Here is a 14,688-nt window from a genome sequence, read left to right as displayed (position 1 = left end):
AACACAATATGTGTCAAATTCCAAAAAATAAAATATGGCAATGGAAATTCTTCAACTAAAAAACAAGAAATCTACAAATATAGGTAAGTAGTAGGGATGGGAGGTATCTTTTTGGTGCTGTTTTTTTTTTTTTTTTTTTTGCAGGGCTGACACTGATGCGGATTATTGGTGATCAAGAGAGACCGAAAACCAACATTTTAAATATGTTTTAACAGCCTGTGATATCAGAGAACCTCTCATTCATAACTAGACTTCATTAATAAGGTTTACTATAACTGAATATGTAAAATAGAAATAGGAGTGGTTAAATTATCTCCTTTGTTTATGTGGGATTGACTGACAATTATCAGTTTGTCTCCTGCTGTTATGTCTTTCACTGTTCTCTCATTTTTATTATCCAACAACATTCTTATCTGAAATCTTTATTAATTACTGTTTTCCAGACTTGGTTGCAGGCAAATCTGTGGCTGGTTTCTAACTTAGCCGCCAGCCGTTAACATAGCATTAGCCACTGTGAGAGAAGCTAATTATCCTGGTTTGTGTTTCTTGTTCAGTTTTTCTGTGACATTTCTGAGACCAAAGAGTGACGACAGACAGAGAGGAGGCTGATCAGACCTGAAGTAGAGCATATAATTAATCAAAAATCAATCATCAATAAAAAATACAGATACAGGGGGTCCTCAGTTTATGATGTCCTCGACCTATGTTTCCTCGTTACTTCAGAACTGGTTACTAGTTGGTGAGCGGAGCGGACAAATACGTCGTCATGTGGCGCTATAGGACAGCTTTGTTTACATCCACCGGTTGTACGCCACCTTAGATTGTGCTACATTCGCTAACTTTTTGCCCTTCATTATGGCTCCCAAGCATAAGTCAGACTCTTGTGATGACAGTGCTTCAAAGAAAAGGAAAGTTATTTCTATTGAGGTAAAATTAGATATAATAAAATGCTCAAGTTGTAAAAACATTGCAACATATTCTGTTATCTTTTTTTAAAATGACTCATACCTGCATGAAAGTCATTGGTATTCATGACTTCTTCTGAAGAACTGATCGATATCATGATGCACGGAACAGCTTTGTTTACATTTTGCCTGAGTTCCAACTTACATCAAGAATTGTAGGAACGGAACTCCAACGTAAGTCGAGAATTCCCTGCACTGATAATTCGAAAAATGCCAAATATCGGCCATGATAATTGGTCTCTTCCTACTAGGTTGGGCTTTTTATCGTCACCTGTTTGGCTCATTGCCTGTGCACTGAAGGTAACGTCTTAAAAAGTATTTGCAAGACTCCTCCCTACCATCATGGTTTCAAATTCTAACTAAAAGCATCAGAAGTAATAAATACCAGAGAATCCTGGTGGTTTTGAGGGTCTAAGACTCTAATCAGGTCAAGCTGCTGATCTTTGTTGCACATCTGGATGCTTAAAAGTTTAAAAACCTCTTTCTGCAGGAACTTCCTCGCTTCAAGGAGCTAATCTTCGAAGACTTCTCCCGATTTCTGCTGGTGGAAAACATGTTTGAGGAGGTGGTGCTGCAGTCAGTCACCAAAGACATAATGATGGGTGAGGGCCAGAGAAATAAAGACACTTTATCGACCACATTAACGAATTTACCCCCTAACGTAACTCTTGTTTTCTCTCCAGCTGTGAAGGAGGCGGCAGTGCAGAGGAGACACAACCTCTACAGGGACAGCATCATCCTGACCAACAGCGACCCAAACCTCCACCTACTCGGGGAAACGCCTGGAGTGGACTGGGCCGCCAAATTCGGAGGCGAAGAACCGGATGGCTCTGTGGAAGCCGAAGAGAGGGGTTCTGGGAGGAGACGCAAGCAGGTGGTGTCCATGATCCAGCTGGACGGGTTTACTCTGCCCTACGAGTCCTGCCTGGAGGTGCCGGGGGTGGAGCTCATCCCCGAGGAGGACGCCGAGGCCTGCAAGGAGGAGGATCAGGAGGACGAAGAGGAGGAGGAGCTCGGTCTGCATGAGGATCCCAAATCTCCTGATAGCGTGAACGAAATCCGGGACTTGATCAACCCGGTGGTGGAGGTGGTGCTGCCGGTGACAGAGGAGGGGAAGAGCGACGTGACCAACGGGACGGAGCAGACCGGCGGCACCATCGTCATGGAGGACGGCGTGCAGGAAGAGGTGACCCACGTGACCACCGTCGTAGATGATCGACCCAGGAAGTCGCTGCGAGACAAGACGTCGCCGCAGACGATCCTGAAGCAGCTGGTGGGAAGCAAAAAGCAGGAAGTCGATAAGGAGGAAGCAGCCATCAAGAACGCCATCGAGGAAATAGAGATCGCTGTTCGGGAAGACGACGGGGAACGGGTCGCAGAGGAACCCGCGGCAGAATCAGATGGAGAATCCTCGCCGCCGCCGGTTCCACACTCTCGCTCACGTGACGACAGCGGCTTCCAGTCGCCGACCAATGAGGGGCCGGATGACGGCGAGCTTCAGCCAATCACAAACGGTCTGAACGGGGCGGACAAAGTCGTCGATCCTGCGGAAGTGGAAGTGATTTTAGCGTGAGAAGACAATCCTCTGCACGGTCCGCCTGAAACTGGAGAAAAACTGCAGAGAGGAAGTAGAAGCGTAACATTTACTGAAAAAGAATGAATAATTGTATTTAAGGGTTTAAATATGCCTTTTCTTCACTGTCGTTGTTGTTGTTGCACTCGCTAAACCAACGCTCTCATACTCCCCTCAAGTTCTTATTGAGACATGCAGTATCTCATTGTGATTGGTTCGCTCTATGCAGCTTATTTTCTGTCTGTGTTGACAACACAATCAACATATCTGGTAGAAACTAGCTAAGGCCACAGGCTGAGGGTTCTAAGATGATTTTAAAAACTTACTAAGTCGGGGATAAAGTCACTGATGTTTCCAGATGTTTAAAGTTTGTTCAATGTCTCGAGTTTATCTGGTTAAATAAGTTATAAATCGTCTTTAGTTCTGCAGGTCTCTAATGTGCATGTCGTCTATCTGGGCAGCAGGGGGCGCTACAGCTACACTTTACATGTTTCTGCATCTCTATGTTCATTATATCACCTAAAATTTTCAAATACCGCTATCTATTTTTTGTAAAATGTAATTTTATAAACATGTGATTTGTTTACTTTGTAAGCATTTCTTATTATGTGCAAACGGCCTTAATGTTTCGACGTGTTTCAGCAGTTAACGGGGAATGATTTAATACATCCACAGTGATTTGAAAAAGCAAGACGTCTATTTTTTATATGTACTTTGGGGGAAATTATTGTTTCTTGCAACTTTGCCTGTAGGTCTTGAGATGACCGAGACACAGTAATGGCTCTTCAACAAGGAGGATTCTGACGAAATTGTAATCAAAGGATGCGATTTAATTGATTACAAAGTTTTCTAACGCTGCCGTTTATTTCATTTACATCCTGTTTTTTCAGCTTCACTGTAAGTACATTGAATCAAACATAAGAAATTACTATTTAAAACCAATCTTTTCTTATTTAATTAACTGTTTCTGAGTCAAAGAGGTCAGTCAAACTTACAGTAAATCATAAAATTACTCTACTTCCTGGAATAAAACATTCTGTAACTGTTTAGTAATCCTACAGTTCATGTATATTTTGGGGATCTGTAATTGCCAGATCGCTTGTTAAGAGGTTTCCTGTAAAAAACTAAACTAAATGCAGTACAATTCTGTGCAAATGTTGCTCGAGTTCACATTTTTGCAAGGTTCTGCTCACTTGCTAAGACTTGAGGTTACACTAACAAGTAATTCTTTTTTTGCAATATAACAACTGAATAGCTAGAATAGCTACAGAAATTAGAATTTTACAATCACTGTTTCACATCTGACAACAGTAAAATGGGAAAATGAAAGACTGGCATTAAATTCTAGCTAGACGGGCTAACAGTGATATTTTCAGGTAAATAAAGTGCAAACATATAATTTTACATCTCAATTTCTATTACACACTATTACGCACTAAAATGCAGTTTTCTGTAAAATAAGGATGTAACGAGATTGTCATTTTCAGCACTGCACACTAACTGTTGAGGTTTTCCTCACTTTAATGGCACCTGTAGATGACAAATTAAGCTGCAAACTGATAGTAAATGCGTTCTTCTCCATGTTGCCACTGTATTTGAGGCACATTTATTTCCATCTAAGATTCATCCCTTCCACTGGAGAACCACCGTCTCCTGTTTATTTATTATAAAACCTAACATCCAGGTGTGAACATCTGTCCTTTGTTTGTACGTGAAGAATACATACATATCGAAACAGATGAATAAAAAATATTTCATCATTTCTTTATTTTTTTTCTTCTCCAAACAAGCGTTTCAAGGTTTTTATTCAGGAAAAATATTGCTATCAACCATGTTCAGTGTTAAGACGTTTCAGTTATAAAAATAGTGAAATATGTTCATATTTTAAGCAAAAACAAACCTCAAAGGTCAGCTTTAAGGCACTGTTTGTTCATTTTTTTTTGGCTCGTGGTTTGTCAACGGTTTGCCACAGAACCATTTGACCTACTTCACTTTCTCTGTCCCTTGATGAACTTACGAAACTGAAACATCCGAGGAGTTTTTAAGTTCAAGTCACATGAATCAGTTCCTCAAACTAACCGTCTTATGACTTCTGCCTGTGAAAATCAGCTCCAAGTGTCCGTTAGTTTTTAGATTGCACTCCAAAACTCTGTAATAACATTCATAAATCAAGTTTTTTTTTTTTTTTACAAATTTTGTTAGTTCCACTTGTCAAAAACATACATCTATTGAATGAGCTTTACGTTAAAGTTACAGTGGCAGTGTCTCTTCATGAAAAAACTCATTTTAAATCATCTATAGTGTCAAAACACCTTGAATTACTTTAGAGGACTGCGTCTGTACTTGTACAAATGTGTCAAAGTAGTGCATAAAAACATCAAGACAATCATAATGATGAGCTTTTGTGGTACCTATCCAAATCTAGTTGTCCTCTTTGACTCTATTGTTCACTTTTTTTTTTAAAGCGTTATCAATAATTAAGGACATTTAAGCATGCAGCATTCTCTCAACTGGAGATTAAGAAAACTATTAGTCGCTTGGCTGTTTTAGAATCGCATCTGAAACTGAATATTATGACAAATGTTTGTATTTACATGTCCAGCTGAAATGTTTTGAACAACAAAATCCCGTGACTAAAAACTGAAGACTAATTCAGGCATTAGAATTCCAGTTTCCGTGTCCAGGTGAGTTTCACGCAGCAGTTAGTGTCGTACAGCTCATTCCCCTTTTGTGCAAACCCAGCAGAACAACAAACGCAAATTACTTGGTGAAGTGGTTTCCTGTTTAGTATCCAAAGCATTTGATCCTCCAAAGACAAAAACAGAGAAGAAAAAAAACCATCAGTCCTCTGTGTTTGTGTCGGTATCTGAACTGTCTGTACCGTCATACCGTCTGACCCAGGAGAGGAAACGAGATGAAGTAACCGAGGACAGAGCCGATGATGACGCCGAGGAAGATCCAGGTGTTGTAGGACATGACGCAGAGCATCAGCATGTAGCCCAGAGTGACCTGCACGATGTGGAGGAGCGTCTGGATGACATGCAGCAACCAGCTGGGGGCAGGAAGGAGAGAAACAGTTATAGAAAAGGATCAATAACTAAACACTGAATATTCAACCTGCCAATATGTTGCGGAGTCTGCTAACCACAGACTTGTACATTATATATTTGGTTATTCCTTCTAAAATAATAAGTGGACTTCTGCTCGACCAGGTCTGATTGGCTGGAAACCTTTTTGACATAAACTGAAGATATTTACAATATGTACACTACCATTCAAAAGTTTGGGGTCATTTAGAAATGTCCTAATTTTGAAAGAATAGCAGTTTTTTCTTCCAATGAAATAAGTAGTTTAGATCAATTTTAACTCATTTAGAGCAACTTTAACTAATGATATCAACCTTAGCTAATATAGAGCAACTTTAATAATATTAACTTCAGCTAATTTAGAGAAACTTTAACTAATATAAAGCAACTTTAATTCATGTACACTGCAGTTCGAAAGTTTGGAGTCACTTAGAAATGTCCTTATTTTTGAAAGAAAATCATTTTTTTTCAATGAAGATGAAATTAAATGAATCAGAAATCCAGTCTAAACATTGTTAATGTGATAAATGACTATTCTAGCTGGAAACAGCTGATTTTTAATGGAATATCTCCATAGAGGTACAGAGGAACATTTCCAGCAACCATCACTCCTGTGTGCTAATGCTACATTGTGTTAGCTAATGGTGTTGAAAGGCTAATTGATGATTAGAAAACCCTTGTGCAGTTATGTTAGCACATGAATAAAAATATGTGTTTTCATGGAAAACATGAAATTGCCTGGGTGACTTCAAACTTTTGAACGGTAGTGTAATTACAATTCTAGATTGATATCTCAAGTAATTTCTATGATAAGATCGTTTTTTTTTAAAGATGGTACTTTCAGCGAGTTTTTTTTTCTTTTGCACATTTGAGACTATGTTTTTACGACAATATCTCAGGAACTGTTAAAGACAAAAGCCTGAAATTTTCACTGTTATTTCTCATCATGTCATTGATTTAGAATCTGTAATATCAGACGAGTAGATCAAATTGGTTTTTGATTATGGGTGAGTTGAAATATAAAAAAGATTGAAACCGTCTCATTCTTGAGCTCACATTTACATAAAAATGATAATATAGAAATCAACTGGTGGTAATTTCTGAACCATTTGTAGCTGCATGTCACAGCAATTCAAAACAACACATGTAGAATATATTTAACTATGAAATACTTAATCACAAAATTGAAAAGTAAGCTTTTTTCCATTACATTTTCAGAATGGATTGAGCACGAATGACAAGTTGTACCTAAAATCAGGAGTTTCAGAATGGCCTTTTTCTGCATTATCAATGTTTTAATTAATATGTGCTGAAAGACGGGACTTTTCATGAGTGCTTCATTTACATATATTTTTTTAACACTCCCATAATTAGAGTGTTTTAGATCTACTTCTCCAGTATTGCAGAATCAGTCAAGGGCATAACAGGAAATGATTTCAGGCTTTTATCTTTAATAGCGCCTGAGATGTTGATGTTCAAACATAGCTTCAAATTTCTTTTCATTTTGAAACAGTGAGGGCCAATTTTTTTTTTTTTTTTAAATAAAGTTTTCTCAAAAAGTATGTGACATTTCAAGGTAAAACTGTCCAAGTATGTTTAATAAATATCCATATTTTATGCTATAAAAATTTCAGGCAAATCAGAGATGGTTGAGAAGAAACTGTTCTAAGAATTAGATGATTTAAGATGGAATGACCCTGTTGTTTTAGGTTATAAATCATTAAAACAGAAGAGGAGACATTTGGGCCATTTAACAGAAAGAGGAGTCAGCAGTCATTCTCAAGGGTAAGAGACTGAACAACACCACCATACAAAGAAAACCATACAATATCACAACAGTGGGACCATTATGCAACCTATACATGACCCACCTCAACCTGAAGGACAAACCTTTAACACCCAGAGAAATCACTAAACTCTGCATATTTGATTTAACAGACACAAGAGTGGTGGGTTTAGGGTAAGTTTTGGCGGCACCAATTATTATCTAACAAGATTCTACATTTAAAGTCCTTATCTTAGATTTCATTATTTACATTTTGCAGTAAAGATTAATCATGACATCCCTTATTACAAATGACTTATTCCTCTTTGATCTAGGTGAGTCCATATGTTCCCTGACCTCTTCCTGGTGCTTGTTGTTGGAGGTTGAGGCTCGATGGGGGTCAGGGAGGATTCGGACGGGCTGCTGTCCAGCGCTGAGCTGCTGTCGGTTCGGCAGGACGGAGGGGCGGTGTACCCAGTGGCAGGCTGGGACAGTTTGGAGCCGTTTCCCAACCAAACCCTCCAAACCTTGAGCACCTCATAGAAGACCGTCAGCAGCAAGACCACAAACACCGACAGTACCATCCCTGGAGACACAAAAACACCAAACACATAATCACATCTCGCAAACCTATCACTTCCTGTCTTTACAGCGTAACTCTACACTTTGGAAAATACGCTCTCTTTCTTTCTTAGATAGGAAGATTGATTCAACTCTAGGGTTAGTTTATTAAATATGAAGCTAGAGCTCAAACAAGTTAATAAGGTCATCTAATAAAATCTACCTATGTATTAATATGTGGTCACTTGTTCATTTATTCCATACAAAATACTAATATGGTTATATACTCGACCAGTTCCTGACTGGGTGGAGTAACTTCCTGGAGTTTTGTTATGTGAGTGGTATCAGTTTGTCCATGAAACTCCTCTGATACTGCAATGTTAGTTTTGAGAAATATTTAAAACATATTTTTCCCCATTTGAAGCAATGCTTCACTATAAAACCCACATTTTCAGTGTCAAATGCTCAAACTGGGTAGCACCACAACAACCACAATGGATTTTATTGACCAATTTTAGCCCATCACAAATATATTACAGCACACAGGGGGTTGGCTATCAAGTTTTGATTAAAGCTGCAACGGAAAATCTATTAGTTGTCAACTGTTAAATTAATTTTAAAAGTATTTTAACTATTAATCAATCAGTTTCAGTAATTTGTTAATGAAAAAAAAATAAATTTTCTGCTTCCAGCTTCATAAAATGTCATATTTTCTGTTTATAAGCAGGTTCGGTTTCAAAAGGAGAGACTCACATGCACACAAAGCTGGACCTATTGCCAAAACACTGAACAGAGAAGCTTTGATTACACTATGCTGAAGGTAGGGATGGAAACTTTGAACAGTTTTCTCATCTGATAGTCAGCAGTCATCATATCAATTGATAGTTGATTTATCAATAACGCAAAATGAACTCAAAGAATATTAGTCCATGCTCTGAAAGTGGTCACATGACATATGCCAATCCAACTACTTCAATACAACAGTCTCATAGCACAGCTCTACTTACCTACATGATGAAATCTAAGGTTGGTGGGCATTAATCATTACAGACGACTCTCTCATGGTGGCCCTTTACTCGCTAAACTCCCACAGTGCTCTCTGTTTGCCTATTTGGAATTGCCAGTAGTAGGACTGACCACCAGCTCGAGTCGCTACAGCATTAAACAGTAAGAAGCTCCACCTGGTGGTACAACCAGGTACTAAAGCTAATCTACAATGAATTTTCTGATATGCATGTCTTTGACTTCTGCCTGATCAGTTAATATACTTTCAATCAGTTAAATTCTGAACTGTAATTAATCAATTCACAATAAATCACTAGCGTCCCTAACTGAGGGGATGTGACTTCATTTTCTGTTAAGGCCAGTGTTCAACTTTATCTGTACATATTAGATACACTACCGTTCAAAAGTTTGGGGGTCACCCAGACCATTTCATGTCTTACACGAAAACTCACACTTTTATTAATGTGCTAACATAACTGCACAAGGGTTTTCTAATCATCAATTAGCCTTTCAACACTATTAGCTAACACAATGTAGCATTAGAACACAGGAGTGATGGTTGCTGGAAATGTTCCTCTGTACCTCTATGGAGATATTCCATTAAAAACCAGCCGTTTCCAGCTACAATAGTCATTTACCACATTAACAATGTCTAGACTGGATTTATCATTCACTTAATGTTATCTTCATTGAAAAAAATGCCTTTCTTTCAAAAATAAGGACATTTCTAGTGACCCCAAACTTTTTAACAGTAGTGTTTAATGTTAAAAATCGCACATTTCACCTTACATGAATCCTTATCCAAACATTTTTGTTCATTGTTGCACGCTTGTTTTAAACAACAAAACAGACTCATGCAGGACTTTTTAAGCCATTGATAAAATAACATTCATATTTCAGCCTCAAATTCCATTATCAGAGTCTACTTTAGCTACTTTGGCATCATGTGAATCAAGGCAAACCACCTTCCCACACTACTAGCTCATAAAGACGATAGATCAAGTTTGTAAAATACCAATTATTACATCTGTGCATGATGTTCTAACCAGACAAACTGGTTTGTAGGAGTTCCCACTGCTGTGTGTTATGTCAGAAACACTGTTCTGACCTGGATCTGTAGCTTACCAGCAGGTCCATGCACATCCCAGAAGTCAAACAGCAGCGTCACGTTGTTCGACACCTGAAAGGTCATCTGAAGAAAAACAAGGAAAGTCTTAAAACCACCAAAAGACACAGTGTGCTGTCCACTGGGTAACTCCATGATCAGTCATCCAGAACTTACAGCTGCTGCACTGCTTGTCTTGTGCATAGCATTTAAAACATATTTTCTTACATATTTGCAACCTTAATTCTCTCTTTTAGTTTTTTTCCTCTTTACAAGTCCAATTATAAAAAAAGCACTTCTCAGCACAAAGATTAGACTGACAGAAACTTATTAAACCTGGGGGCAGCAGCACTTATCTTCATATTCTGTGGATACAGACTTATCTCTATATTCCTTTTACGTCTTGCTTCAATCCTCCTTTGTTCTGACTAACAATTTTTGGATTCCTTAAAAGAATTTAATTTTCGAACTCATATCTATTCAGCCGATCGTCTGCCACAATTACTGGAAACATCGTCCCACAAAAGCAGACTTTGTTCGGCCCTGCTGCTGTGGATGTGTGGCTGACAGAGGAATGCACTGTTAGAGTCTGTTATTTGGCCAATCTTCCTGCGATTTCACCACCTGTCCTGGCATGAGAGTCTCTCACCAGTTGAACACCGGTGACCACCGAAATGAAAAGTCCCGCTGTTGCAGCTCTAGAGCCTGATATGCCAACTGTGCATTAAATATGTATGTTGTCTGCTCTAGTCGTGTCAAATATAAAGCATGAGAGGCTTTCTGGTGGTTTAGAGGTTTGAGGAATCACAGTATTTAAAAAAAACTAACATTTCCAATCTTTAATCTATGTTTTTTATATAAAATGTCACTGTAACCTCCTGAATTGAAGGTGAAATCAGTAAATTCACCACAGAATCCTTCCAAATTTCCCAAATTGTGGGTTAATTGCTGATGTGGGACAAAAATATATGTATAATAAAGTTAAGCAGGTTAAGACACAGCAACCAAATGACCAGACAGTCAAACATTCACTCAGATTGTCTAAAATGCTTCATTTAATCCTCCTGTTGGGTTCGTTTCTCAGCAACAGCAGTGATGTTTAATTCTCCAAAAATGTCAGAAACCAAAAAATCCCAATAAACTTTGTTTATATCTCATTATCAACTCCATTACTAACTATTTCAATCAATATTTAGTGTAATGGTGTTCTTTACTTCTCAAAGATCATGGTTCAATGGGGATAATTCATTTGTTTTCATAAAAAATGCATGTTAAAACTTGAATGTACATCGGAAAGACCTACATATATAAACACAATAGATTACATGACACTGATGTATTTTTTTTATTTACATTTTGAAATGTTTTCTTTTTATGGAGGGATGTTGATAAATTAACATAAGATTCTTCTTCTGTTGAGGGTGAATACATGAATTATTTTCATTTTTTCATGTTGACTACACTAATTCAGCCAAGCAGAATAAGTCTCACACCAAAAAAAATTACTGTGTTTTTACTTTAAAATGGGTCTATTTGGTCCACAGCATAACAGGACGGTTAAGGTAAAAATCAAAGAAGTGCAGGTAATATTTTCTAATTGTAAAGCTAACTACACAATCACAGTCCTGCTGGATGCTAAAAGTGGTTGAAGCTCTGATTTTATTGTTCACAGTTTATTTCCTCTCCCAAAATACACGTTTGTTAAAATTCTGTTTGACCGCTAATCTTTTCATGTCCTATCTGACGTCTTTTTGTGACATCAACACGTTTGCAAATCTCAGCAATTAACCTGCTGAGTGGATTGTTGTTCATAGAAATGATGACCAAAGGCACAAAAATAGGATCTAATTCCTAATAAACTGAGTGACAATGAGAAAAATGTGACAGCTAGAAAGAGGAAGAGCTGTTTCTGCAGTATAGTGGGAATTGTTACCTTCATGTCCACTTGAAGTTGTATCAGTTCCACTAAAATTCTTATTTAAAACATGGGGAAACATTTAGACCAACTCCTGAACAGCTTTAACAATTAAATGTGGTAAAAGGTCCAAACAACACAGTAATTATTAGTGCAGGAAGTCGTCTCATATTGCTAAAGAAGCAGAAAGTATCTGAGACTCTGAAAACATGACAGAGAAAGTCAAACATAGACAACTTGAGTCAACAGTCAGGCCAGCCAAGGTGACCATTGGGAGCTTATCTTTCAGCCCACTTGAGAAACCAGGAATTTTGTTGTTTTTTTTTTTTTTTGCCAGGGGAATGTTGTAACTGCAAACACTGACAGTTGTGCCTCTACTTCTGCAGTTTTACATTCATACAGAGCATTTTCTGAGCACATCATGATGTCTTTTCGTCTACCATAAGAAGATTTAAGTTACATGTAGTTGTTATTTAAACAAAAAAATATCACATACGAGATAAAACATAGGTTTTTGGGGCCTTAAAGTTAAAAATTAAAACTATAATTTTTCTTTTGAGCTGCAGCACATACACATTCATATTAAATGCCATCCACATGATTAGACAGTATGTGATCCATTACTGTTTAAATCTAATTTTGCCATTTTCATTTTTATCGCAGTGATTTGTGGCTGCATGTTGTAATGTTTGCTTCATAGATAAATTGAAGATTAGAAACCTAAAGCCTACACCCTAAAAAACAACAGTTATATCTGTAGAGAGATAATAATGTTCAGTTTCGGTATGAATGCAGTTGTGTGTGTACTAACTATTGTGGTGTTGTACTGGGTTGAAATATAATGGCAAGTGTTCCTACCATACGATACGCCTCTATTAATCACACAGTGGGGAAATTTGCAGTGTTCAGTGCAAACATCTAACAACTATCAGTAGAAAAATAAACACAAATTACACATAATTACACAGTTTACATCGTCCAAATTCTTATCGATGTTGAATAAACAATATTGCATGTATCAGTGGTATTGTAGATTCTTTCATGAGTAAAATACTAAAAGAGAAGTACTAATATTGCGAAGATTTGCACATAAGTAGAAAAAGAACGATATTGCACAGATACTTGTGAGTTTTTAAATGTATATTATCTGTCTATTTACTTCTCCTTTACCGTTTCTTACATAATTATTTATTTCACTAGTATTATTGTGATTTTTAGGATTGGTTTTATGGTTTTACCCACTACTTTATTTGTTTTTTTTTTGTTTTTTTTTTTTAAAGAAATACATAATGGGATATTGTGCAAACATTTAAGAAACCGAAGTAAAAAAAAAAAAGAAAAAAGTAAACAATAAAATATGCATGAGTACTGGTTCTTCCAGATGTGGCTATGCAGATGGTACAAATTCCTCTGGGTGTGGAGAATGCACAGATTGTTGCATGATTAGAAACACTAAATTCCTCATTTTCTTGCTCTTTTCTGTAAAAACGGAGGGCAAACCATTGAAAGCACTTATTATGCAAACACTAGATAAAACTTAAAGCAAAATATTAGAGCATTTGTTTAGAGTTTGAATTGTGAAACCTGCTAAACTGATGTCAGCCATTTTGTCCAGCCATACACAACTTTCAGACACCTGTAGTCTGTTAAATTGGAGGTTTAAAATTCGCTAAAAGTTGTTTTTTCCAGGCTGTGACAGGTTATCTATCCATCAACTCCGACCTGGGAACACTGAAGGCACCATTTATGTGGGTCAGAAACCAACAAGTCCTAATTGTACTTCTCTTGGCTTATTATTATCAGCTCTCTAAAGTGCACATCACACATTTTAAACACGCACTGACTGACTCACTGTCACATTTAAACCTGTAGATAAATATTTAAAATGCAAAATTGCAAGCATGAAAACAACTTACGGGCATCATGGTAAACTTGTTGAACTAACACCACAGCTTCAGGGTTCGTCGAATGCAGCTCCCATCACAGAAGACTCTCTGTTCGGGTCACAGTAGTTGTTTTACTGCAGTCAGACAGGATCCATTAGTCAGCTGCAGCAGGAGAAGCCGGTGACCGAAGTGATCATCCAGAGCAGCGGAGTGAAGCTAGCTAAGCTACCTCGTGACTCCGGACAATACACGAAGGGATGACGGTTAATGGAGTTTTTCAGCGACTATAAACAACTAGCCGGTGCGCGTAAATAGTCAAAACAGCGATTTAAATGTCACTCGAGTCGTCAGGAAAAGCAATGTAACCGCAGACGTCGAGCAAAGAGGCTACAACCAACTAATGTTAGAAAAAAACACAACAATTAAGAGAGCTAACGGGTAATGTAGCCGTTTAACTTTTCTTTCATAAAGCGCATGCGTGAAATATCGTTTGTTTATTGGGGGGCTTGGGTCACATGACAGACGGAGGTTGCCGAACGCATTCGTACAACTTCGGAAACTAATTAACCGAAATGTAAATTAAATTAAATTAAATTAATGTAGCTTGCTTGAACAGTAGAAAAACTGACAATTAAAATAAAATAAAATAAAAATGATACATGATGCAATTAAAAAATGAAATAATTCATAGTAAATCAAATTTAAAAATAAAACGCTTCCTCATAAAAAATAAAGGGAATCCTTGAATTGTGTTTTCACTGTATTTTTGGAGGGCATAATTTTATTAAGTCCGTGTTTATTTCCTAATAATTAAAATTAAATTAAAT

The 14,688-nt window shown here is 37.4% G+C and overlaps 2 protein-coding genes across 2 annotated transcripts in view; one reads left to right on the top strand and one right to left on the bottom strand.

Annotated features, from left to right (window-relative positions):
• niban2a (niban apoptosis regulator 2a) overlaps positions 1-4,298 on the top strand; it is a 43,065-nt gene extending 38,767 nt beyond the window's left edge. The window contains exons 13-14 of the mRNA XM_023270701.3: positions 1,456-1,567; positions 1,649-4,298. Coding sequence (XP_023126469.1) covers positions 1,456-1,567; positions 1,649-2,538 — 1,002 coding nt within the window. The 3' untranslated portion in view covers positions 2,539-4,298. The remainder of the gene's footprint in view (positions 1-1,455; positions 1,568-1,648) is intronic.
• Positions 4,287-14,305, bottom strand: slc31a2 (solute carrier family 31 member 2). Its single transcript, XM_035948370.2, has 4 exons — positions 13,892-14,305; positions 10,081-10,147; positions 7,747-7,975; positions 4,287-5,590 (listed from the first exon to the last, which is right to left on the bottom strand). The coding sequence occupies exons 1-4, from the start codon at positions 13,898-13,900 to the stop codon at positions 5,422-5,424; spliced, it is 474 nt and encodes a 157-aa protein (XP_035804263.1). The 5' UTR covers positions 13,901-14,305; the 3' UTR covers positions 4,287-5,421.
• Positions 14,306-14,688: the final 383 nt, after the last annotated feature.

Source organism: Amphiprion ocellaris, chromosome 17 (assembly GCF_022539595.1).
Source record: "Amphiprion ocellaris isolate individual 3 ecotype Okinawa chromosome 17, ASM2253959v1, whole genome shotgun sequence".
Classification (NCBI taxonomy): Eukaryota; Metazoa; Chordata; class Actinopteri; family Pomacentridae; genus Amphiprion; species Amphiprion ocellaris.
Note: the sequence above shows the minus strand (reverse complement) of the source record. Positions and strands in the feature narration are given on the sequence as shown.

Excerpts from the sequence above, each read along its gene's own strand:
- slc31a2 (XM_035948370.2), bottom strand. Across the intron at positions 7,976-10,080 it reads GGATGTGCATGGACCTGCTG|GGATGGTACTGTCGGTGTTT; the intron begins GTAAGCTACAGA and ends TTGTGTCTCCAG. Across the intron at positions 5,591-7,746 it reads ACAACAAGCACCAGGAAGAG|CTGGTTGCTGCATGTCATCC; the intron begins GTCAGGGAACAT and ends TCCTGCCCCCAG.